This window comes from Pithys albifrons, chromosome 2, assembly GCF_047495875.1.
Source record: "Pithys albifrons albifrons isolate INPA30051 chromosome 2, PitAlb_v1, whole genome shotgun sequence".
In the NCBI taxonomy this organism is placed as follows: Eukaryota; Metazoa; Chordata; class Aves; order Passeriformes; family Thamnophilidae; genus Pithys; species Pithys albifrons.
Genome location: NC_092459.1, coordinates 95,546,239 through 95,571,142, shown reverse-complemented (window position 1 = coordinate 95,571,142; position 24,904 = coordinate 95,546,239). Strand labels below are relative to the sequence as shown.

The 24,904-nt window shown below is 36.9% G+C and overlaps 1 protein-coding gene across 2 annotated transcripts in view; it reads right to left on the bottom strand.

The window, feature by feature from the left end:
- CENPF (centromere protein F) overlaps positions 1-24,904 on the bottom strand; it is a 43,448-nt gene that overhangs the window by 6,346 nt on the left and 12,198 nt on the right. For both annotated transcript variants that reach the window (XM_071578594.1, XM_071578584.1), the window contains exons 8-17: positions 22,196-22,321; positions 19,379-19,507; positions 17,678-17,800; positions 13,461-13,596; positions 9,045-12,484; positions 5,249-7,543; positions 4,562-4,702; positions 3,404-3,568; positions 2,553-2,714; positions 42-228 (exon numbers count right to left, since the gene is read on the bottom strand). In XM_071578594.1, the coding sequence (XP_071434695.1) occupies positions 42-228; positions 2,553-2,714; positions 3,404-3,568; positions 4,562-4,702; positions 5,249-7,543; positions 9,045-12,484; positions 13,461-13,596; positions 17,678-17,800; positions 19,379-19,507; positions 22,196-22,321 (6,904 nt within the window). The remainder of the gene's footprint in view (positions 1-41; positions 229-2,552; positions 2,715-3,403; positions 3,569-4,561; positions 4,703-5,248; positions 7,544-9,044; positions 12,485-13,460; positions 13,597-17,677; positions 17,801-19,378; positions 19,508-22,195; positions 22,322-24,904) is intronic.

Below are 24,904 nucleotides of genomic sequence, written 5' to 3'. Positions count from 1 at the left end.
AATGAAAAGAAAGCACAGAGACTGAATCTAGATTCAGTTACCTTCTTTCTTATGCTTTGACTTAGTAAGGTTTTTCTTCTTTAGTAGCTCATCACATTCAAGTAGTTGTTTTTGCAACATTTCCTTTTCCTGTTCTATCTGCTTACAGGATTTCATCCATAGCTGCACTTTACTGTGGGCAAATTCATTTTCCTTCTTCAGTTGAACTATAATGTTACTATTATCAGCCTGAAAAATAAAAAATTTAGTTATTTCACCAGAAACAAAATTCTTCCATTTAAACATTAAATGTCAAATGGAATCATAGATTCATTAAGGTTGGAAAAGACCTACAAGATCATTGAATCCCAACTTTTGACCACCATCTCAACAAATTCATAGCACAAAGTGCCACATCTAGTTGTTTCTTGAACACCTCCAGGGATGGAAGACTCCACCACATCCCTGGGCAGTGTGTTCCAGTGCCTGACAACCCTTTCAGTGAAGAAATTTCTAGCAATGTCAAACCTGAACCTCCTGTGGCACAGCTTGAGGCTGTTTCCTCTTGTCTTGTTGCTATTTGCTTAGGAGAAGAGGCCAACTCCCACCTTGGTACAACCTCCATTAAGGTTGTTGTAGGGAGCAATAAGGTCTTCCCTGAGCCTCCTTTTCTCCAGGCTAAACACCCCCAGGTCCCGCAGATGCTCCTCATATGATTTACTCTCCAGACCATTCACCGTCTTTCTTGCACTTGTCTGGACACGCTTCAGTGACTCAATGTCACTTGTAGGAAGTGGCCCAGAACTGGACACAGGATGCAAGGTGTGACCTCACCAGTCCTGAGTACAGAGGTACCATTCTGTGATCCTGTTGGCCACTGGCCCTCTTGGCCACTTGGGCACACACTGGCACATGTTCAGTTGTCAACCAGCACCCCCAGGTCCTTTTCTGCTGGGCCACTTTCCAGTCACTCTGCCCCCAGCCCATAGTACTGCCTGGGGTTGTTGTGACCCAAGGGCAGGACCCAGCACTTCACCTTGTTAAACCTCAAGCTCAACTGTTATGCAAAATTAGCTGTAAAGCACAGTTGTGATGCATTTGTGTTTGCTTGTTTCCATACAACCCCACTATAGCAGCTCCTTTACTGCAGGAAACATAAAATTCCTCTTACCAGATGAGTATGTACAGGTCATTAACTCAAATCTCAATAAGGGATATACCAACAAATGATGAATGTTCAGATTACTGATGCCAAGATTAGCATCCTCCTTAATGAGAAAGCTGTATGAACTCTGAGTCAGCTGTCCTTAGTTTCCAACCGATATCACCTCATTGATGTGGCACAAGAAAGTCCTGCTTTCCAGGTAACAGATTTCAAACCAATACTCTAAATTTTAAAGTGTTCTCTCCTAGTCCAAATCTCCATTTTTTTTCATCCCAAGAGCATCCATGCATTTTTCATCCCAAATGCCACAGAGGCAAGATAACCCAGGCATGCTTTGCACTCTACATTCCAGTTCAAAAATACTGTTCCCAGCAGCAGCAAATCATTCCTTTCCACCCACTCCCACTCTCCTGGGCTGCTCCCTGCTCATCTGGTCTGGTATCAACCTGTGTGCAAACAAACACCACGCAGTGAGCACAAGTGGAAGCCTTCTAGGCTACACTCACACTACCATGGGTACTGTTTTCTGTCACTGGCACAGATCATTGGACAACTGTTATTAAGTTAACACCACAGTGGAGGGCCCTAAGAATAAGGACCTGTTGAGTAAGATGAATGTATTGTAATATTGTAATTCAGTGTTTACTTGAAAGCAAATTGAATTGACTAAGTTTCTTCAAGAGTGCATTTAGAGAGATACTCATTCCTGAAGTGGGAGTACAGAGTTGGAGCCAGAAATCAATCACAGACTGAAATAAAACACACAAAAAACCCAATAAACAAGAAAAATGCAGGGGAAATTAGTACAGAAATTCAGTTACATGGACAGTTAAGCATCATCTGTGCTACCAGGAAGCAAACCAAGCACATCTAGAACTGTTCCCAGCTATGAGTTGTTCACAGTATGCAGAGCTTGTATTCTAGTATCACTGAGGGCAGTTCTGGCATTAAGAGAATCACACTAGTTAATTATTATAATGAGAATTCAGTATAAAATAGAATTGATAAACTCTCGAGGAATCAAGACTAATGCTTAGGAAAAACATGTACTTATTATCATCAAAGTAATTCCCTAACAGAAAATGGAGGCACTGCAAAGTCTCTTTGAATGAATTCTAACCACGTTTAAACTCAGCTGCAATGTTCAGTGTAGATGATAGACTGCTGTGCTTAGTATCATATAAACCAATTCCAGGTGATCTCAGTCGTGGCAGACATAACAGAGTTTTTCTAATGTAGATCAATACTAACAATGTTTTCTCCATGCTCTGTGTTCTCATTAGTGAAACAAAGGCTGTATCAAAGTCAAGCCAAAGTTCTGCAGCACTGGTTCTCAAACATATGTTTATTTTGCTACGTAGTGCCTTGGATCCCACGAAATTGGCCATGCTTATGGAAATTTTCTTACCTTAGTTTTCAGGAGTTCTCCTAAGGCTTGATTAACTTCTTTAAGGGAGTTATTTAGCTGTTCTTTATTTGATTTCAAATGCTCAATTTCCAATTTTTGTGAGTTGATTAAGTGCTCCAGTGAACTAATCTTCTCATGACAGGCCTCAATTTCTACTTCATTCTAGAGAAAGAAAATCTGTCTAATTACTAGGATACTAAAAAGGACATTAAGTTGTATTTTTTTAAATATGCACCTAAGAGCATATCACAAACCCACAGGAATTCCACAGCAAATTTAACAGGTATGTTTTAAAGAGCTTAAAACTGAAAGAGTAATTTTTCTTTAAGTATACATTTTGACTATTAGAATCTTGCCTCTAAGGAGTCTGCCATTAAAAAGTGTTTATATTTTACTATAACTTGCTCTTACATCTACTTTATATTAACAAGAATGAAAATTATTAAGAAATAATTATAGTAAATTATTTGTCTGTGTCCTACTGTCCTCAAGTAAATGGTCATATACGTTTCTGCAGAAAAGTTGGTGGCTGACAAATATACTCTTATATCCTGAAGTGGTCAAAGTCTCTTCCCCATTCCTACCAAAATATACTGTTGTTTTCCTTTTTTCAAACTTTATAGTCCCAGATACATTTATATATAGATTAAATGCTCGCTGAATTGTGAGATAAATTTACCTTTCACTGGTTGCTATATGGAAAAGAGTTAATTTAACACTTACTTTGTTCCAAGTATATGTTACAGTTTGGAAATATTGCTAACAGAACAATTTTTTTTTAAATAGAGCCAGCAACATTTTGTAAACTACAGAGAACTGAATTAAAAACTCACTTCCATTTTCTGATTTACCTTTAGGTTTGCTTCTTGATGCTCTTTCTCTGCTTGAAGTAATCTGTCTTTGTACTCTGATATTTCTCTTTTCATTTCACCTTCTTTTTCTTGCAGTTCATTCTGGACCATCTCCAAACTCTTAGTCAGTTCAGTTTTTTCGGACATAGCCAGATGCAGCTGAACCTGTAAACAGTGATAGCAACATTATTTGGTATTTGGAATGATCTCAGTGAAGAAACAGTTGACCCATTAAACTATTTGACTTTAAATCTGAAGCATTTTTGAATTTCCAAAAACAACTTGGTAAGAAAAACATACTAAACAGTGGCTAAACACACTGTAATCAAAGAACAGAAAATCTGAACACAAGGGGTAGGACAGAAGGCAAAGGAAGGTTTTCTTGAAAGAAACCAAGTGCAAGTTCACCTACACTTAAATCAAGCAGCACTGCCAAAATCAAAGCTTAACTTCTCATACACTGTTCCCTCTGAGAGTAACTTGAGAGGTTAAGGGTCACTTTCCTCACTCTCTTTAAGATGACAAAACTTTCTAAGTATATTCATTTTGATCCACTTTTATAACTGTACTTTCTGGACAGCTGGATCTGTATTTCCCTATAAGATTTCTGGAATTTGCTGGAATCTCTTTTCTTTCTCCACTCAAAATCCTTAACAGCCACAACAGAAACAAGCCTCTGGTTATAAAATTTTGTAAATAATGTTAGAGAGAAGATAAAACAGCCTCTAAAAGTTAAATACAAATTAATCAAAAAGAAAGGCTCTGAAACTGTTTCTTCCTTGACTTTGCCCTGAAAGTACTTTAGCACTACTGAAACACTGAAAGTAGTTTAGTGAAACATTACATTTTCTATCTGACATCCTCAGTCTGATGATTGAATGGCTGTAGTAGAGATAATTTCTTGACACTGAAAAATTTCTAGATACCCATCTGTGGCTCTTACCGCAAGAAAACTTCACTTTGATAGAAGGGAAGAGGGGGGGAAAAAACCTATTAACAAATATTCTATCTCAGAAGAGAACACTGGATTTTTTAAAATGTGGAATCAAAAACCTCTGATACTGTACATTATTGTAGCTCCCTGACCAGCCTCCACACATTTACTATGCTTGAGCATCTGCTCTTCAACACAGAAATACTACAGACAGAATAACTTACTTTGTTGTTTTCTGAATGTTCTTGAACACACTGCATTTCTTCAGCAAGCTTATTTCTTTCTTCCTGTAATTTGGAAATCATCTCTTCAGTATTACTAAGCTTGACTTGCAGCTCAGTACAACTTTCAGTCAGTTCATTTACCTGAAATTAAATTTTCCAGAATTATTTTTACTGCATGTGCCATGACCTCCAAAGAATTTACTTACATACAACAAGCAGTTTTTAAGATGGGTTATTTTATTCCCAAATTTGGTCCAATTCTAAGCAAGAGTCACAAGAAGGCCATGATGTTTTCACAAGGCAAGTGTTCAGTTGTTTCACTTTCTTTTGAGCTCCCAAAGTATCTATTCTTGGTACAAAAACACAGTCAACCCAACACCAATTTGTTTTTCCTCTTTTTCTTCTACAGGAAAGAGGAAACTATCCTGCATTATTTGATTACTTAAATTTGGATGTCTACTTTCAAGCCACCTTTCCATTCGTCCTGTGCAAAACAATGCCATGCTTTCCAACTCTGTTAAGTTCAATGAAAACTCATGATTGTATTGAAAATGTAATTTTAAAAATAGGATGTTTACTGCAAAAATCTGAGGTTAAATTTATTTTAAGATATAATTTGTTAAGGAAGCAGTAAACCCAGAGGACACTCCTAAAAAGGGAACACTACCCTAATGGAAATGGTATTACCTTTTGACATAAAGTGTTCTTTTCACAAAGTGTAGATTCCAGTTCCTTCTCAAGGTCCTTATAAGACATTTTTAGAACATTCAGGATATCCGGAAAAGTTTCATCATCACAAAAATGTTGCTGCTTTAGCTTCAACTCAGCAATCAAATTCTGCAGCCTTTTTTTGTCCTGGTGCCAACATTCGAGCTCATGGTGCATGTGTGTCAGCTGTAAGGACAGCTTTTCTGTTTCTTTCACTTGCTTTTGAAGAGCATCATTTTCCTGCACATTTTCATGGAGCTTTTGTTTACAATCCATCAATTCTTGAACAAGTGCTTTGGTTGTTTGATCCAATTTGATGTTTTCATTTTTTATTTCCTGACATTCCTGTAATAGTACTGTTTTATCTTTCTCAAGACGAGCTACCTGATTAATCAAGACTCGCTCTTTTGCTCTAGCATCTGATTCCTCCTTGTGTGAAAACTCTAATTTCTCACTCATATCTTTGAGCTCAGATCTCAGCAATACCACAGTATTTTCAAACTCCTCCTTGATTTGCATCTTTTCTTCCTCCTTTTCTTCTAACAGTTTTGCTGTAGTCAAATTTGAAGACTCTAGTTCAAGGAATCTTTCTTGCATTTCTTTTAAATCTTTAGCCAAACACTCTTTCTGTGAGGTAAGGACACCAATTTGTAAGTTAGAACATTTCAGCTTTTCAGTCATTTCTTCCATCTCTGTTGCTAATGTTTCTGCCTCTCCTTTAGCAGTCTCCACCTGAATAATTGCATCTTCTAGATTTTTCTCTGACATCTCCAATTCTCTTTCAAGCCTCTCTATTTTATCCAGAAGAGAGTCAGCTTTCCGTTCACTCTCTTTTAGCTTTTCAGCAATATGGCGTTTTTTCTTCTCATCAGATTCAATTTTCACTTTCAGCTTCTCAATTCCACGTCTCAATTCATCTACTTCTTTCTGAGCTACACTGAGTCTTGAAGCAAGTTCACCTTTTTCCATTAACAAGCTTTCCAAAGATCTAGAAAGCTTTGAATTTTCCATTTCTGATGAACTTAATTTAGTCTGCATCATTTCCAACTCTCTTACCATCAGCTCTTTTTCCTTCTTTAAATCTGCTGCTTCATTTTGGAATTTTTCTTTTTCTAAGGCAAAGAACACGGCATCATTTTCTAAACTTTGCAGCTTCTGAAGAAGATGAACTTTTTCATTTGAGAATTGATTTATGTCGGATTTTGCAGTCTCAAGCAGATTTGCTTGTGTCCTCACTTCACCCTCTAACTTTCTAATGAATTCGGTAGAATCCACCTTAGTTGACTCTACCTCTTTTAATTTCTCTTGGAGCTTATGATACTTGTGATCCAGTTCTTTTTTATTTTCAGATAAAATACTCAGTTCTTGGCCAATACGGTTTCTGTCATCTGTGACTGAAACAAGGTGCTCTTGAAACACAGAAAGAGTTTTCAGATTAACTTCCCTCTCCTTTTCTAATTGCTGACATTTTGCCTGAAGCATTTCAATGTCATGCTCTGTGAACAAGTCATGGTTCTCAATATTAACTTGGTCAGCTTTTGGACTCCTCTGTTTGTTTTCAGCTGCAAGAAATTCACCATGACAATCTCCCTTGGTCATTTCTACATCATCAAACATTGCTGCATTAGACAACCCAAATTTGTATTGCTCCAGCTCAGACTTTACATTCACATGTTCTTTTTCTAATGAGACTACTTGAAGAGATAGTTGCTGCTTATTGACAGAAACTGATTCAGATTTTTCCTTTATTTTACAGTTTTCTTCCTTAGCAACTGCATTACCTTCCTCCAGTTCTGTAAAAGCCAAGCTATTTGAAGTTAATTGGGCATTCTGATAGTTCAGCTCTGAGTTTAATTGCTCAGCTTTCATTATTAAATCAACCTGGTTTTGGCTTTCTTCTATCTCATGGTTCACGTTCAAATTTTCAGCAATCTGTTGTTTTGTCTCTTCCTGAAGCATTTCAGTGGTTATTTGATTTTCACAGAAATCCCCAGCACTCAAAAACCTACTGCTGGAAAATGATAATGCACTGGCATGGTCTGAAGGGCTGGTTATTTTTTCTGATATATTTCTACACTCGTGTTCTCCAGAAATTTTCTCAACATAATCTTGCCTTAATCTTACTTCAGCAGTCTCGGTTACATTTTCACACACAGAGGTATCTCCTGAAGCCATTTTCTCAATGGGTATTATTTTAAGATTATTGCTTTTCAAAGCTCTGTTTTCAATAGGCACTTCCAACTGATCAAGACTATTGTTTCCGTGTTCTGCATTCTGCAGAAAAGAGGGAGGGAAAAAAGAATACATATAACTAAAAAACAAGAGTTAAAAAAGTTTTCTTAAACTAGTAAAGCTCCTGTTCTCATACAAAATAAATAGATAGCATCCTCCTCTGCTTTCTTATGGAAAGGATTTACACTTATCTATACACACATGTATCTTTGGCTGAAAGGTTTTAAAGATACTGAGGGAGAAACTTCAGTCAAATTTACTGAAAGTCTAAGTGCAAAGACACCACATACCTTTGTATTTTGGGAAAACAGGTGTCTGCATGACAAAGTGAAAAACTGTTAGTATTGGTAAGAGGGGAAAGATTTACTGCTTACCTTCTATTAGACACCAGAGAATCTTCAAGGGACACAAGCCCAGATATTCAGACAATGCCTTTTCCAAATAACCACTGTCTGTCAGAGCTGGGCTTGTGTTTGGCGCCACCTGATGCTCTCATTTGAAACAACAACAATACGTAACTTCAAAACTTGAGGACTCCAGAAAAGAACCGTGTCTAAAGGCAGCACCTCAAAGATCTGCATTACATGCTTCATCTTTAAAAAGCTCCAGCTAAGAATGGTAGGGACCAGTATTTCTTTTTTCAAGTGTCCATGGATCAGTGTGGATGCTCCATGTGAATTGCAAGCAAGACATAAAAGTTAAAGATTTTCTACTCTGCATGGAACAGTTGCTCAGTGTTGCACAGTTGCCCAAAGTGTGGAGCTTCAAGAGCAGTGCTTAATTTGTGAGTCTGGCACTGGAGGTCACTTGCACAGCACTTAATGACCAAGACTGGAATTCTTATAAGCAGAAAACACAACTGTTCGATTTATATTTAAGGGGATTTAATCTAATATACTGAAAAGTTTTTTCACTGTTCTGAATAAATTTTGATTCTGTCACTCCTTACAAGGAGCAGCAAAATCTAGTTCACTGCTTGCATGCCACCTACAGCACTGAAAGAGACAGGGCTTACTCTCAAATTTTTGTTCCCTTAGGTGTTTTGAGGAAATTCAGGCTGAAATGAAAATTGCCTCATTTGCTATCAGCTTATTCTCTTCTGTTGCTGATGACACTGAAACAACTAGATGTGTGGTAGCAAACCTAGTTTGCTTGTCCCACAAAAGGATGTGGGGAAGTGCATACATCTTCAAATGACCATGTTAAATGAGAGCTAAGCATTTAAGCTCAGTACAGATACACACAGTGCCTACATGCCCACTAACACAGCCAGAACCATACTGACATAGACCTGAAGAAAAACCAAGAAAACAGTAAAAATTATTACACAACTCTAAGAGAATAAACTTGTCAGGTTTGCTGTAATTTTTTTATCTCATGACCCCAGGACTCATGGTATGGATTATTCTTCTGTTTTCTCTAAAAAATAGTACTGATTCTGTAGGACACAATTTTAAATACACTTAATTGCAAAATTTAAATTTAGCTCAGTATAAATCAAAGGGTTTACATAAAACTGATTTGCATGACAGCAATTACTTACATTTTCAATATCTGTGCACAGCAGTGAATGAGAACTTAAATCAAGGACTTGTAGTTGGAGTCTTGCCGCTTCCAGCTCCAAAGACAGATTCTCCTTTTGTTTTCTTTCTGCTGCCAGTTTGCGCTCCATCTCCATAGTCACATTATTCAGTTTCTGCTGCCATTCTTCCTTGTCAGATAGATTTTGCTGTTTGAGGTGACCTATTTCTTTCCTTTCAGAAAGTATAACTTCTTTCAGTTCTTGTATTTCCTCATTTTTCATATTCTCTTGAACATGAAATTGATCTTCAAGCACCTTGATGGCCTTCTCATATGTCTGACACAGCATCTGAAGTTCTTCAATTCTACTTTCAAGGTTAGATTTTCTAGGAGTAATGCTCCTGAGCTCTGTAACAGAGTCCAATTTGTGATCATTATGATAACTTTCAACAGAAAGCTTTGTTCTGCCTTCGGAAATTACTTCTGCAGAACTGTCCATCTGATTAATTTCCTCTGTCCATTTGCATGCATCACTGTTACAAGAATCAACCACCTCACTTACTTCTGTAAAACAGGGATTTACAGAAAGATCTGAAGAAGATGTGGACTTAGTTTCATCTGATTTAGACAGCATGTCATCTTGGCTAGAAGACAGTGACACTCTCACAGAAGCTATGTGAGCATTGCTCAGACTTGTTGACAATGTAGAATTTTCTGCCTTCAGTATTTCAATACAAGACTGTAGTTCACATATCTTTGAGCTCATACTGCAGTGCTGTTCATGTAATTTTATATGCTCATTCTGGAAAGTCAAAAGCCTCTCTCTTACTTCAGCAAAGTGTATCTTAATTTCTTTGTTGGACAACTTTAAATCTTCATAGCCAGAAGTACTGCCTACTTTAAGGCTGAAGGATGTTTCCTTATTATCAGGATACATTCTCAGATCACTGTTATTACTGTGATCCCTAAGTTCATTGGGAAGAATAGCTTTCTCCACTTTTAAATTGCTACCTGCATTCATTATGTTCTCTTTCTCCTCTGCCAGTTTAATACCTGTGACGCCATTGTCTTTTGTGTCTTGAAATCCAGAGGTTAATGTAGCATTCTCATTCTGAAACCTCTCATAGTTTTTCTCAAGCTCACTCAGATAGTTTATTGTTTCCTGCAAAGAGGATGCCAGCAAGACAGATGAATAACTTTCATCCATTTCTCTTTTGCTACAATTTTGGGAAATGTTATCATAATTATACTCCAGTGAGTGGTCATCTTCCTGTAATACTGTAAGTGACGAATCTGAAGTTTGCAGTCCTTTAACAGACAGTAGTTCTTGCTGCAGTCTCTCTTTCTCTCTCATGCTTTTCTCAAGTTCTACTTCCATGCCTTTTAAAGCAGTCTCCAGTTGCATCACTTCTAACCTATAGTTCTCTAGGCAGAGTTCGCTGTCCTCAAAATCCATTTGAAGAAGCTCAAGTTTAACTTGGTATTTATTCAATTCAATGTCCTTTTCTTCCATAGACTTTCTCAACTGTTCTGAACAGAGTGTCTGTTCACAACTAACCTCATATGTTACAGGTTCATTTTTTGCTTGTATTTCCTTCTCCAATTGCTCTTTGTTTTGAAGTACAAGGCCACATTTCTCTTGCATTGTATTTTGTGTTGCCCTGGCATTTAACATTTCCTGACTTAAACAGTCAAGCTCCATAGAAGGCACATGTTGGATATTGGAAAATTCTGACTGCAGTTGCTGAAGTTCTTGAACCAAATCCTTTTTTATTTCTTCTGAGGCAATTAGTTTACATAAGATATCTTTATTCTCACTCAATAGCTGTTTCTCTTGTTCTAGTTTTGCTTTCTTATCCTCAAATTCAAATGTTTGCTCTCTCAGAATGCTCTTAACATTTCCATTTTCTTCTTCTACTGATTTATACTTTGCCTGCAAAACTTCAAGCTCTGTTTTGACTTCTTCAGTTCTTGATTCAATACGTTGTCTTTCCTCGTCGTGTTTTGCTGACATTGCAGAAATTATTTCTTCTCTTTCCTTTAGACGATCATAAATATTTTTATTTGCCTCCTGCAAAGTTACTTGTTCTTGCTTTAAAGCATTACTTAGATCCCTAAGGGTTGCATTTTCTTCAGTAAGTTCACCAATTTTTTTGCTATATGAGCAAATGATTGAAGACATGTCCTTCTTCTCCGAATCCCATGTTCCAGACGTGAGCTCCAGCTGTCTTACTGAATCCTCAAGCAGTTTATTATTGATCTTGAAATCCTGAAGCTCAGCTTGTTGGTTCTCAAATCTTTCATTCAGAGTTTGCAGTTGCATGTCCTTTTCCTCAAGAATAGCTAAAGTTTTTTCAACTAATTTCTGACGTGCTGAAATATCCGCTTTCAAATTACTGATGTGCTGTTCAGTTTCGGTCACAAAGCTTCTGTGCATCTGTTCTGCTGCAAGTAGTCTTTGTTCAGTTTCACCCTTTATTCGCAGTAAGTCTTCATACTCCTGCTGACGAGTGGAATTCAGCTGCTTTTGAGCCACTAAGGAAATTTCGAGAGAAGAGATCTGCTCTCGTAAATTGGCCAAATCCTTAGTTTTTCCCACTTCTAAAGGAGCTCTTGCATGTCCATGATCCTCAGGGTGGAAGTTACTTGCTGCAAGTTGAGTATTATCTGAAACAGTCTTACTCTGACCACTTCGCAAAGTAACGTCTCCATCTTCTGTCATTTCTGAAGTGTCTTTCCCTTTTACAAGACAACAGATCTTTTCATATTCACCACGCAGCTCATGATAACACTGCTCCCTTTGCAGTCCTTCACTTGCTGCTAACTGTAACTTTTCTTCCAGTTCAGCAACTTGGTTAGTGAGCTGGAATATTTTACAGGACATATTTTCTATCTCTTTACAGTACTTTTTATCAGAACATTCTGCTTTCTGATGAAGTTCATCAAAAGCTTTTTTTTGTTCTTGTAATTCTGCATTTTTACATTCCAGTATATCTTTAAGTTCTCTAATCTCTGCAGTTTTCTTGTCACTTTCAGTTTGCATCATTCTGAATTTCTCACTATACTCATGATTTTTCATTTGTTGACTTTGAAGGGAACACTCCAAGTCATTAATATGAGCCAGCATACCTTCCTTTTCTGACTTTAGTTTATTTATAAGATGATCGGTTTCATTTTTCCATTGAGAAAAAGCAGCAGCCTCTTTTTGCAATTCTTCACATTCTCTCTGCTTGAATCCAATGAGCCTCTGCAAATCTTCTGATTCTTCCCCCATTTTATGTATTTTACAGTCTTGTTCTTTAATACGATTTTCTTTTTCCTTGAGCAGGTCCTGGGCAGAATCTCGTTGCTTTTCCATGTCAACTAAAGCTATTTTCAGCTTCTCCAGTGAAAGGGAGCTCTCTTGCTTTTTAAATTTCTCTTCCAGTAACTTCAGCTCTGCTTCCTGAAAAGTATTTCTGTCTGTAAATGAAAACATCATCAAATCTTTGCCAGTCAATATCGGCAATTCTGCTGATAATTTGCTAGATGAAGTATTACTATTTCCTTTAGTTATTTTCAATTCACATTCTACAGCAAAGCATTACTCTCAAGTTATATCACTGGATAAAGGATGTTACATCACCTCAGGCTACCAGACATTATGTACTCAGGCATTGTTGGCTTCTCACTAGGTAGTTTCAAGCAAGTTTGCACTCTAAGCCTGTCCATCCTTACTTCTCAGGTGTAACTTGCTTCTGTGTCACACTTTCATCAAATTTTAATAAAAAAGAAGTACTCCTCTTTTGGGGGGTGTTTTTTTCCTTTCAAAAAAAAACACCCCCCAAAAGAGGAGTACTTCTTTTTTCTTTAAAAAAAAGAGTACTTTTTAAAAAAAAAAAAAAAAAACAAACAGGACAGATCTCATTCCAGTATGTGATATTCTTCTGGGTCTGCCTTATATTCCATTTCTGCCAAAGAATGTCTAACTTCATTTAAAGGTAAACAGAATCAAATGCAAAAGCTTCATTTTGAAATCTTACACAAAGTTTGACTGATGCACAGAAACAAGTGGGATGCACAGAAACAAGTAGGGATCTATCCCTGTTTTTAAGTAGTTCCCCTGAATTGTAAGATGTATGTCAACTCAATTCCTGAAAAACTCTGTGAAACACATAAAAGAATGACAAAACAGAAATTTCCTATTTTAAATAGATTCTATGAAATTCAAGTTGGTGATATATACAGTACACTTTGATAATTTCTCAGAATTTAGTATCTTCAGGAACTGTACATGTTCATAGAAAAGAAATTCCTTTCCATTTACAACAAACTCAATGTTGTTTAAAAACACCAATAATATCCCACAGCAGAAACTTTTTACTAAATTCACAATGAAACTTACACTATTGCAGGAATCATACAAAAAGAGTTCTGCAAATGTAAAATTGTAACTCACTTTTCATCTCTTCTGCAAAATTCTGGCTTTGCTTTAGAGATTGCTTGACTGTATTTAGTTCTTCTTCAAGCTGGTGGACCTCTTGCAATTTCTTTTGAAGTTGACAGTCAAGAAGATTTTTCTCCTGCTTCACTTCCTAAAACAAAAGCAAATAAGACCATATTTCATGGAAATTGCCAAGGAGATCAAAGAATTCAGTTTACTTAAATCAAAATAAAGATATTCCATTAGATCCTATTAAGTCTTTGGGCAGATATGCCTGGGTTACTAAGCACTATTTGGAAATATAATCTGAATTTTTTATTCTTAACTAATTGACAGCATCTAAGAGATGCTGCCAGTTGACATAGTCAGTCAGCATGCCTCTTGTTGGCATAGAACAAACCCCTCCACATGACCTGCCCCAAACAGACAGAGATACGACAGGGAGATCCTACAAAATCTGAGCTGATGAAATTAGGCTACTGTCCTGAAGTAACTGAGTAAACAAATCCCTGCAACAGCATCAAAATTAACATGAAATGTGTAGATCAGATTTCACCTATCATGTCACGTAGAGACAAGTTCTCTTTCCAGTGAACATCATCAACATGTCAACACTGGTCAAATTTTATTTAGAAGTGCTTACTCTTTCAGATCCTTGCTTTGCTATTAACAGCATTTTCTTTCAAATAACTTGATTTAAAACAAACAAAAACCCCTAATACAATTAATAACAAAAAACTATGTAACTACATTGCATCTAGAAAGCCAAATAGAAGTTCTTTTAAGGAAACTCATTCTTTTTCTCTAAGCTCCTGTGCTCTGGACAGCAGATGGCATGGAACTGGCATGGCCTGATTGGAAGCAGACCGTCAGTTATTCATCCATTTACTACTAGCAGATGGGCATCAATTCACAAAAGCCAAGCTCAAGAAATGGAAAGGTCTGGATGGAAAAAAATGAAAAGCTTTCTGGCATGGCAGGCTTAGTTTTGCAACAACATAAATAAATCACACTCAGAACATGATTAAAATTGTCACTGTCACTAACAGTTACCTTCCCTTCTAGTCATAACCTTCCCTACCCACAATTTAAAAAAACCCAGCTACATACAAATTTCAATGAATAAAGTTTTCTACCAATCTTCATAATTTTTCAAACAAGTACAAGCATCCAAATTCCTAGCATTCAAAGCACCACACACAGATGCAATACAAGCACATGAATTAAACAAGTCTGTTCATTAGAAAATCTAGGGTGATCTATGGAAAGAAAAACAAACACTTTGAAGGAATTAAAATGGCTGAAAGGTCCAATTATTTTGATTTGGTGGAAACATTCCCAGTAATCATAGAATGGCTTGGATTGAAAGGGACTTTAAAGTTCATTTAGTTCCAAACTCCCTGCCATAGGCAGGGACACCTCTCACTAGACTAGGTAAAGAATTTTTTTCCTAATGTCAAATCAAAACCAACGTTCTTTCTGTTTGAAACCATCCCCCTTGTCCTGTTACTATATGCCGTTGTAGATAGTCCTTCTCCATCTGTCTCATAGGCTCCCTTCAGCTACTGGAAGGTTGCAATTAGTCACCCCAAAGCTTTCTCTTCTCCAGCTGGAACAATCCCAATTCTCTCAGCTTTTCCTCACAGGAGAGGTGCACCATCCCTCTAACCAACTTGGCGGCCCTCCTCTAGATTCACTTCAACAAGTCACCATCCTTCTCTGCAGGGGACACCAGAGCTGGATGTTGCACTCCAGGTGGGGTCTCCCTAATAAGCAGCACTTGACATAATTTGGTAGACTAAGTGTCTAATAGTAACTAGCCATTTACACTTTCCAAAGATATCTCCAAAAGAATTGATTTGCTTTCAATCCAATTATTGATTCTACTTGTACATTGCATTGCTCAAGATAGCCATTCCGCAGCTGTCCCTTGAAAGAGTAAAAACCAAAGCAAACTCCAGAACCTACACACGTTGCTCTGGAGAAACTCTCCATGGGGCAGGCTTATGAGCAGTTCATGGGCTGACTGATCAATTTTTCCAAGAATAGTTATGGACTTGCTTGCACCATCAAAGTGGAAACCATATACTAAGATGCCAGAACTGGGAAGTTATTGGGATATCACCACTGCTAAGCTCAGTCGCCTGTAGACTAAGGATATTTTGTATGCTCTCAAAAGTGTATCCTTTATATCTCTCACAAGTATATCTGCTTTGCAACTTCTTTGGAACGCCAGTCTTGTTACAGAGTAAGGACTAAACACAGCAGTGGATCAACCAGTGGAAAAGCAAAAGTATTCTCCCCACTGGAGAGTTAGACAATTAGTGTAAGACTGCAATGGTTTCCCCTTTAATAAAGGGGGGAAAAATACCATTCTCACTCCTGTTTTCTTCAGCTGTAAACAAAATATACTCTCAACAAAGCCTCCAAGTCTTTGAAGCAATTCAATCTAATTTTTGCAGTATATTTATTTATGATAGTGAAGAAGACAAGTCATGCCCTAAGTCCTGCTGACATATACTGCACTTTTTCATGTGTAAGTCTTAGATAGAGAACTGTAGTCTTCCTGATCTCTTAAAATATTACAATTTCCCCCAATTAAGCTTCTTTACAAATGTATTGGTCGTGTTCTAATAAAACAGCAATGTCACCAGCTGTTCAACTGGCTGACCAAAACAAACAAATACAAACTAAAAACTGGAACTATAGTTACAGTCTAGCAAGATGGATACAAGACTGGTAGATGAAGCATCTCTAAGAATCTGCACCAAAAAAGATACTTCCATAAATTAGATGCTCTCTGGCAATGGAGTCTCAAAGAACCCTATCAAATATAGACAGGGCATAAGCACACAGTATCTGATATAAATTACTTTTTTGTTGTTGTTTATTTGTCTAAAAGTATGAAAGATTATACTAAGAATGTACAGAAGCTAGATGAAGGCTTTGCTCCTCTGCACTGGAAGAACAAAAATTGTCTTCATTAGCCTTACCCCTGAAGGTACTGCTTACATTTATTTACTAAATAGGTTTTATGGACCGCTATATGGCACTGAGGCCAAGTAGAATGGAACAGCCTTTATCTGTACCATGAAGTCTTCTATCTTCCAAAAGAGGTGGCTCTAATCAAACTGCTTGCTGGGAAGATGCCCACGCTCATGTAACCTCTCAAATTATGCCTGGGAATTGTATGAAGGAGTGCTAGTCAGCTGGGCCAAAGCCATGCAAAGTGCTGTTCTAACAATAGTCACATTCCAATAGCTGGTATTGTTCCCAGACATTGAAAACTACCAGCAAGAATGTTTCACAATACACTAAACCTGTACTAATGTCTGTGATGACCTGAAAAAAAACCCACTATTTTACTTTATATTTTTGCAGAGAATTTTGACAGGTAAATTTTTGGCAGAAACTATGCCAGGTTATATTATATCTGCTGATGACAACAGCCAATAAGCAAAATGAGAGTGAGTGTTTAAATGAAACAAACTGTGACGTGGATCACATTGGGATCGAGCTGTCTTTCCCGTTTACTGCTGATTCTTCAAAACAAAGGATAAAATTTGCATTGAGAGGTCCCTAGTGGCAAAACTGTAACAATTTCAAATGTAGCTGCTCTGGTTGCCTCCAAAGCAAAACAATGTAACTGAGAAGTTAAAGTGAAAACGTTTCTTCATGTGTCAATATGAGGTAGAATGGCAGCATTCAGAAACTTCTCTGAACTGATCTTCATTCAGGGAAAATTTTTCCAGCACTATATATTTATTGGAATGTATCTCTTCTAAGAAAGGTGCATTTTATTTTTTTTAAACAGGATAGTGAGTCTTTTTACAAAATCACTGAGTTTGGTGTATGAATCAAATCAACAGTCAGTTATTCTAGAATTTACATTTAAAAATCAAACAAGCATTGATATATTTCTGTTTCAGAACAAAAAGCAAGAATCCCTTGATACACAACCTATTTTTGGAAAAAGCTAAGTCCAAAATCAACTAGAACCATATCAGCAGTGTTACCAGCAATGCATCCTAACCATGCAGCCAGTGCCAGAAACTGCACTGGTTTACCATGATGTCAGTTAAGGCCTCATTTTGTGTTACCACTAAGATACATCATTAAGATAATCCATAAAATCGTTTAAAGACTGCTTATGGAAAAATATGCTATAAGAGTAAATGCTCAGTAGTATTAAGTGTTTAAAATTCTGCCACACATTCCTCTGCAGTGGTTACCTCAAAGCTTTTTGTCAGATCAGTTTCCTTAGCCTGGGCTGCTAAAAGAGCTTGCTCTGCTCTGCTCAGCTTCTGGGTGAGATCACTGGTATCACGTTCCAAGAGTTGTTTCACTGCCACTACCTGTAAGAACATTAAAAATTGACATTGTATTCACAGGCATATATAACTTTTTTCTTCAAATTTCCATTCATGAACTCCAGCATTCTATTACAAAATGAAACTGCATTACTTTTATCCCAACATAAACCAAAGATTGGTTTCCTTTGGTTTAGAAAATAGTTGCTAAGTGCCTTTCCACTCACTCCTTTGCCTCCTACTAAAATGATGGTATGTCTCTAAAATACATGTATTTCTAGACTATCTGAAATCAGATTAATACAAACAACTTGCAGCACCACAATTATACCTGTAAAATACAAATAAGACTGGGAATGTTATAGCCTTTGTGCTAAGCTACATGAATCAGAAAGTTTGGATCATAATTGCTCCTTTGACACAGATTTTATTAAAAAAATAAAGCTTTTAGCTCTTTCAAAATAGTCCTATAACGTTCCAGATAAACAAGGCAGGAAATGGCATTATCAGGTCTAGAAAGCAAAAAAAAGTCTATTCTGAGGTCATTGGGTAATAAATTACCTTTCTTGAAGAAAGAACTAAAAGGCACCTATTTTCCTCTCCATGAAATCAATTCCTTCAGTAAGCATATACAAAAGAATGTGCATATAAAGAAGCCTCCACTGAAAATATTTGACTGAATGTATTCCCAAGGCTATATTTCTAAAATAACATAAGCCTTGAAGAAAGCTGTTGCAGTTTTAGAAATACTGTTTCTGTTCAGGCTGCGTACTAGTGGGACTTCTCAATATATCTTCCAAGAACCTGTGGCCCTTTTTAGCAACGCATTTATCTCTACAGCTTGAGAGATGCTCTCAAGAGTTTTCTGAGGATTTTAAAACACTCCTCTTGTGGCTTGTGCTGCTTTTTAACTTCCAGCAAATTGTGAGTTTGTGATAACTAATGTGTTCTAATAGCTAGTTGCTGCCAAACCCGTGGAAGACCTCCTTCTTACTGATGTTCCTCCTTACACCAGCCCTGACATTCTGATTTTGTGGAGAAGCAGTTCAAGTAGTTAAACTAATAGCAAACATTTGGGCTAGGTATATGTGTACACATATGCTAATTTACATGTAATATTTTCTTTCCTCTTTTATGTCCTCTACCAGCTCTCTGCAGGATCACATGAGAGGTGGCACTGCTAAAATAGAAGTACAGGAAGTGCATGTGCTGCGGTGTAAGAAATGGGGCTGTTTTTCCAAAGGGCAATGACCTGTCAATCAGCAGCTCTATCATCAAACTGTTTCTCTGCATGTTTTTGACAAAAAGTGTGTCTTGTTATCAGCCTTAGCTTCTCCCCTCTCAAACAGATTTATTTTACCTGCACTGTCTGCATTCACATCTCCTTCCTTGTAAGAAGAGGACTAACCCCAAACTTTTAAAAGCCTGTAATTCACATTTAAATACATAATGTATCAGTCAGAAATCGTAAATACAAAATAGCTAATACAAACTGTAAAACTATAATACAACACCCCACAAGACTTAGTTTTTGCTGTAGGTATAATTAAATAAAAGGAAGTAGTGTTGAGACAACTAAATACCAGTTCTAGTAGTAGATTTTAATATTAAAAAAAAGCCTACTTTGTCAAATTCTGCCTGCAGAATGTTGAAGTCATTTTTGGCTTGCTGTAGCTCCTGATTCATTTTGCTTCTTATCTGGTTGCACTGCTGATCCAGTGTTTGTAAGGAACGTTGTTGACAAGAGAGTTCCTAGAAAACAGTGGTACAGTAGCAAAGAAATAAACACATGACCATAACAAGTCTCTATTATCTAGAGAAATAACAACTGATTTTTATTAGCAGATACTGTCTGCTCAGAGACACTTGTCTTACACAGTAAATACCAGCTGCAAATGTCACGTAGGCAAGAATGGCTTTAACCCAATTTATGTCATCTGCTTAAGAACTTAATTATGCAACATTCCTATCAGCGAAAGGGAAAAATAATCTAAAGCTAGTGAAAGTAAAAATGTTAAAATTTTTCATGTTAAAGATAAGTTTCACATAAGAATTATATTACAGTACAAGTGGACAAGTTGATCTCTGCTATTACTTACCATAATAGAAGGTTGACTGTTTTCTCATGAAAAAAACCTAGTCATAATATCTAGCATGGGACTGAGTAACAAGATAATCTTAGAAATAAGATAATCTTACAGGGACATCCACAAAAGCTGTACAAAAATTAGTGTTCACAAAACAGAACTCCTGAAATCTATAGAAGGACAATACAGTTCATGTTGATCTTAAAATATGACAAGTAGACATGCATTAGAATAAACAGCTGTACTAATCATATGTCATGAGGCCTGTTCCTTTGTCTTTGGATCTTACAGTTCTGATGCTGCACAGATTTCAGAGGTTTATTAGGATGTAAAACGGTAAGAGGTGTGAAGGTAATAAAAAACGGTGAGAGAAAAAGCTAAGGATATTTATCAGCAATAACAGCTATGCAAAAGTTGCAATAGGCTCTACTAACAAATTCTAAGATCTTTGTGAAGGGGAAGAGGAAACAAAGCCTTTGTACTTTTCTTATTAGAGAACAGCTACTCCATGCAGACAAGCTGCTTGACTAAAAGACTCAATACCATACTGTCGGTAGTAAAAAAAAATTAAACTAAGAGGAAACAAAAAAAAAAAGGAAAGGAGATGTTCCCAGTGTATAAACTAGAGCTGAATTTTTTGCAATGTGTCTCTGGGTCCCAGGTGCATGAACACCCCACACAAAGGTCAGTATATTTTAGTCAGTCATTTCTGTGAAATGATGTCAGCACTCCTTACATTCTGCTCAAGAGTAAAAACAGCAGAAGAGGCCCAAGCACTTCCTACACCAGTAAGACATCCAGTAAACAAACAGCTCGTGTTTATCAGGGAAAGTAAGGATAAGTGCAGGACCATCATAAACAGAAAACACAGAAAGATCAAAGTCCAATATATGTGTGTATATATACAAATATATATAAATATAGTATTTCTCTACACAGAACCCAATATAGACAGTCCACAACTTCATTCCCACATAACAAGGTGACAGAAGCGCTGTCACAATCTAGAAAGGAAAGATGTGACACCAGCGAGTTATCACTGTAGCTGACACTTGTAACTAGTGCTGAGTAAACTCTGTATTAGTTCCAAAGAGCTTTTCTGCAAACCTCTGGTCAGGAGCATTTCCTGAGCTCATGCAAGGAGGCCCTTTGGACTTCAGTGCACTCATTAGTGAAATGATGAATTCATTCAGTCTTTATATCCTGAATCATTCCAGTAATTATGTCTAAATCTAATGGACTGAACTTTCTAAGGCCTTAGTTTTATAGTATAGGAGACAAAACACAGAAAAGTCTTCTTTAGATGAATTATCAAAACAAAAAAAGTGTTTTCTCTAGTTTTAGATGTCAGAAACTTAGTTATGCACATCTAAGCTGAAAGTGGAGGTTCTTTCCATGGGCAGCAGGCAAACATCCAGCTCCAGAATGAGGACCCACATCTAAGGAATCTGGAATAATCTGCCCTCTGAAGGTATCTCTGTCTCTGCAGAGTAAAGTAGTGACATAAGTAACAAACTTAGACTGACACATAGATTTCAGATGTCTGAAGTAAGGTGATATGAATCTCACTTTTTCAATTTGAAGTCTGGATGAAAACATTTCAATAAAATTTGAGAGGGAACATTGGAAATCTGATGCCCTGATAAAAGTGCAGCTCTGAACCTATCCTGTGTTACCATCTTGGAATATGATCTGGAGCTTCTCAGGCCCTTGTGAAAGTTCATGAAATGCATTCCTGGATCTCACTTGCATTTTAGAAACAGAAATATCGTAAGAAACAGACCAGCAAGACTTTACAGGATGGAATTCAGTAGGATCAATATCACTATCTAGGCTTCACAGAAGGGAAGAATGCTGCCCTGAGAAAAACATACAGATCAGAATTTCCACAATATCACACAAATTTGGATGCAAGAGCGTGTAATGCTAAGCCTATAAATTGGACTTGACAGACAAACATTATAAGTGAATGAACATTTAAAAAACTTGATAATAGCCTATAACAGCTCACAGATCATAAACATTACAGAAAAAAAGAGTTCTTCACAGTTAATGGCCTTTCTGAACAACTTAGAATGACAGTGTACAGACCTACGTATTAGACTTATCAAGGTCTCATTGGGTCTCTCATACATTTTCTCTTATTGTCTACTAAATACTAACATAATCCTGCAACTCTCCCATAGCCTCTCCCATATATTGTGATGCTAGTTTTCCATTTTTTCAATTACCTTTGCACCTTTTACCTGTGATTGCACTTAACTGAAAAGCAGATACACAAAATAAGCCAAGTGATTTAACTTCCTTAGGCAAGTCAAAATTAAATAGTTCTCCTCTTGGTATTCCAATATACCTGTTGGTATTCCTTTTCCTTTGCCTTTATTTTCTGTTCTAAAGACTGACGAACACTCTCAGCATTTTGTCTTTGGCAGCTCAGTTCTTCTGAAAATCTTTTCACCTTTTGCTCCATCATTTGGACCTAAAATAATTAAGATATCAAACACAAAAGTTATAAACAGAAATTATGTTTCCTTTAAATGCATAAGTACTTACATAAAAAAGACTGCTTTCAGCTAGTACAAGTGTTCTAGCATTCATATAACCAGTGTAACTTTAGCTAGTACCATATAAATTCTTCACAATCCAAAGTATTAAGCTCATACTTGCTTATGTTAGTGAGAATATGTGTGTTTGTGTGTGCATACATATTAAAAGAAAATATATTTATGTATAGTTGGGTGTGTAGGTATATACACATAAATGTATAAACACACAATAATAAAAACACCTTCAGAAAAACAGTGTCTTTGACAGTCTACAGAAATACAAGGTAACTGGCACTAAAAATAGATTATATTCTTGGTACTTCAGTTTGCTACCAAATAAAGAATGACTGCGAACTGCTAAGCAACTACATGTTTAGATGGAAAATAACTGGATATTCCACTGAATTTCAGAGTGATCCAGCACACTGATTTAGATAGGAAAAAAGAGGCAATTATCTTAGTGTACTACAACAACAAAAAGTGGTTTTCAGAATTTAAACTTTAATTTAAAAAATAAATCAGTAGCCCACATTCCAGGCAACCTTCACATTAAGAGTATGTCAGCATGTTATCTAACTCAGTTGATTATGTTGATATTACGTCACCCAGCTAACCATTGTCCACCTAACTGCCTGAACAGAAAAACGCATTTTTATTCCAAACCTAATCTGTTAATGCAAAATATGTACTTTTTTTTCCCCAGAGAGTAAGAAAAATGGCAAAGGGTGAATGAGACTCTTTCATTTCCCAGCCACAAGGGCTGTTTAATGAGTTAGTGAAACAGTAGTCAGAAAATAAGAAGCAGGTAGTAGTATTGCAATGTCAGGTTATTAAGCACAGACTGCAGGGATTATGAGCTATGGTAAGATGACATGGACACTTGACTGCAGAAAGGCTGCATATCTCACAAGTGAAAATACTTGATAACACAGAGGAGGTGCTGTGGTCGAGGTCTGTGAATAGCACCTTATGTGACAGAGAAGTGCACAAGAGGCATGCCAGTATTAAATTCACTAGGCAGGAAACTAAAATCCAAAATCATGATGCAGTTCCACATCTAAAGTCCAGGCAGGGCAGTCAGAGATCCAATTCCAGCACAAGAAAGAAGAAACAGCACAAAAAAGGAGCCACCTTCAGATTGGCAGATGAAAGGAACCTTCTGGGGCAAGTTACTGCACTGCACCTTAAGAATGAGCTGCACCTCAATTCAAATGGTGGCAGTCCCACTTCTCCTCATCCTTCCCCAGGCATGTTCCTAGCTCCAAACCCTTGCCCCTTGCCTTGTGCTGGATTTAACCTCCTTTGATTCCTTAGTAAAACAGTTCAGCTTTCTTAAACCTGCAGAAAATTAACAAGCAAAAACTAAATACTTAATATCCTAATCCTTTAGGAAGTTGAATCCAAGTCATTTGGGGAATCGAATAAATGATCAAATAAAGATTTTTTTCAAGGAAATTGAGCTACCAGATTGGGTCAGCTGTCTTCCCACAAACTCATCGTGATGACAGTGCCTTTATTAAGCTAATGGCTATGTCAAGAGTATGGTTTTACCTTACTCTCAGCCAAGACTTCCTCTAAACCACTTCCTCATAGAACTAGCAATAGCCATAGCAATAGTTGCTGTCTCTCTGAAAAGGCAGAGTAATCACTGTTTGCATGCAAACAGGCAAAGGTTTATTTTTTAATGACCAATACAAGGATGTGTGGGAAACAGCACCTTACCAATATACTTAGGTAGCATGAAGAAACTTGATGAAAAACATGGATAACAATTATTATACACAAAGAAGATACACACAGAAACATCTTTTTGCCTATCCTGTAGATGAATCAAACTAGTGGGGAAAAAAAAAGTAAAAAGATAGATGGAAACATGGAGATTCAAGGAATTATGACATTTGTGCACTAATTCCAGTTTTGTCAAGTGTTGTGAAAAAGGACTTCAGGAAGGTAACACAACTTGAATTATCAAGAAAAAGAGCAAATGTTTTACTTGTTACCTTCGGCAGTTTGAATTAAAATATTTTGAGCACTGACATTCTCCTCTTCTTTGTGTGATTATGAGCAAAACTCTGAACCATTTCAGATTTTTCTACACAGATATCTTTTTATTTATATACACTCTCTAAATTTTTGACTAAGCAAATTGTACTAGTCTATTGGTTTTTTACTATTCATGCAAACTCCTTAGGATTAAGTTGTGAGATTCCACTTAGAAACTGCATATATTCTCAACCTTGCATTGCATTTTTACCTAGAGTTTATTTAAAACAACCAGTTTACAATACAAAGACTATGCCCTCACAACATCCCGTAGCATGAGCAAGAGATACTGATTTTCAGCCAAAGTTGCATGACAGTGGCATTTCAGGCCAGAACTTGCCACCAGATGTCATTGTTGCTCTATGTAAGTTGATCAGAAAACATTTTCAGAATTCAAGTCAGTCTTACCTAGTATGAAAAATATTCTTTCAGGCCATACAAGAACCTTCCAGAAAGTGGGTGACTGCTTACAA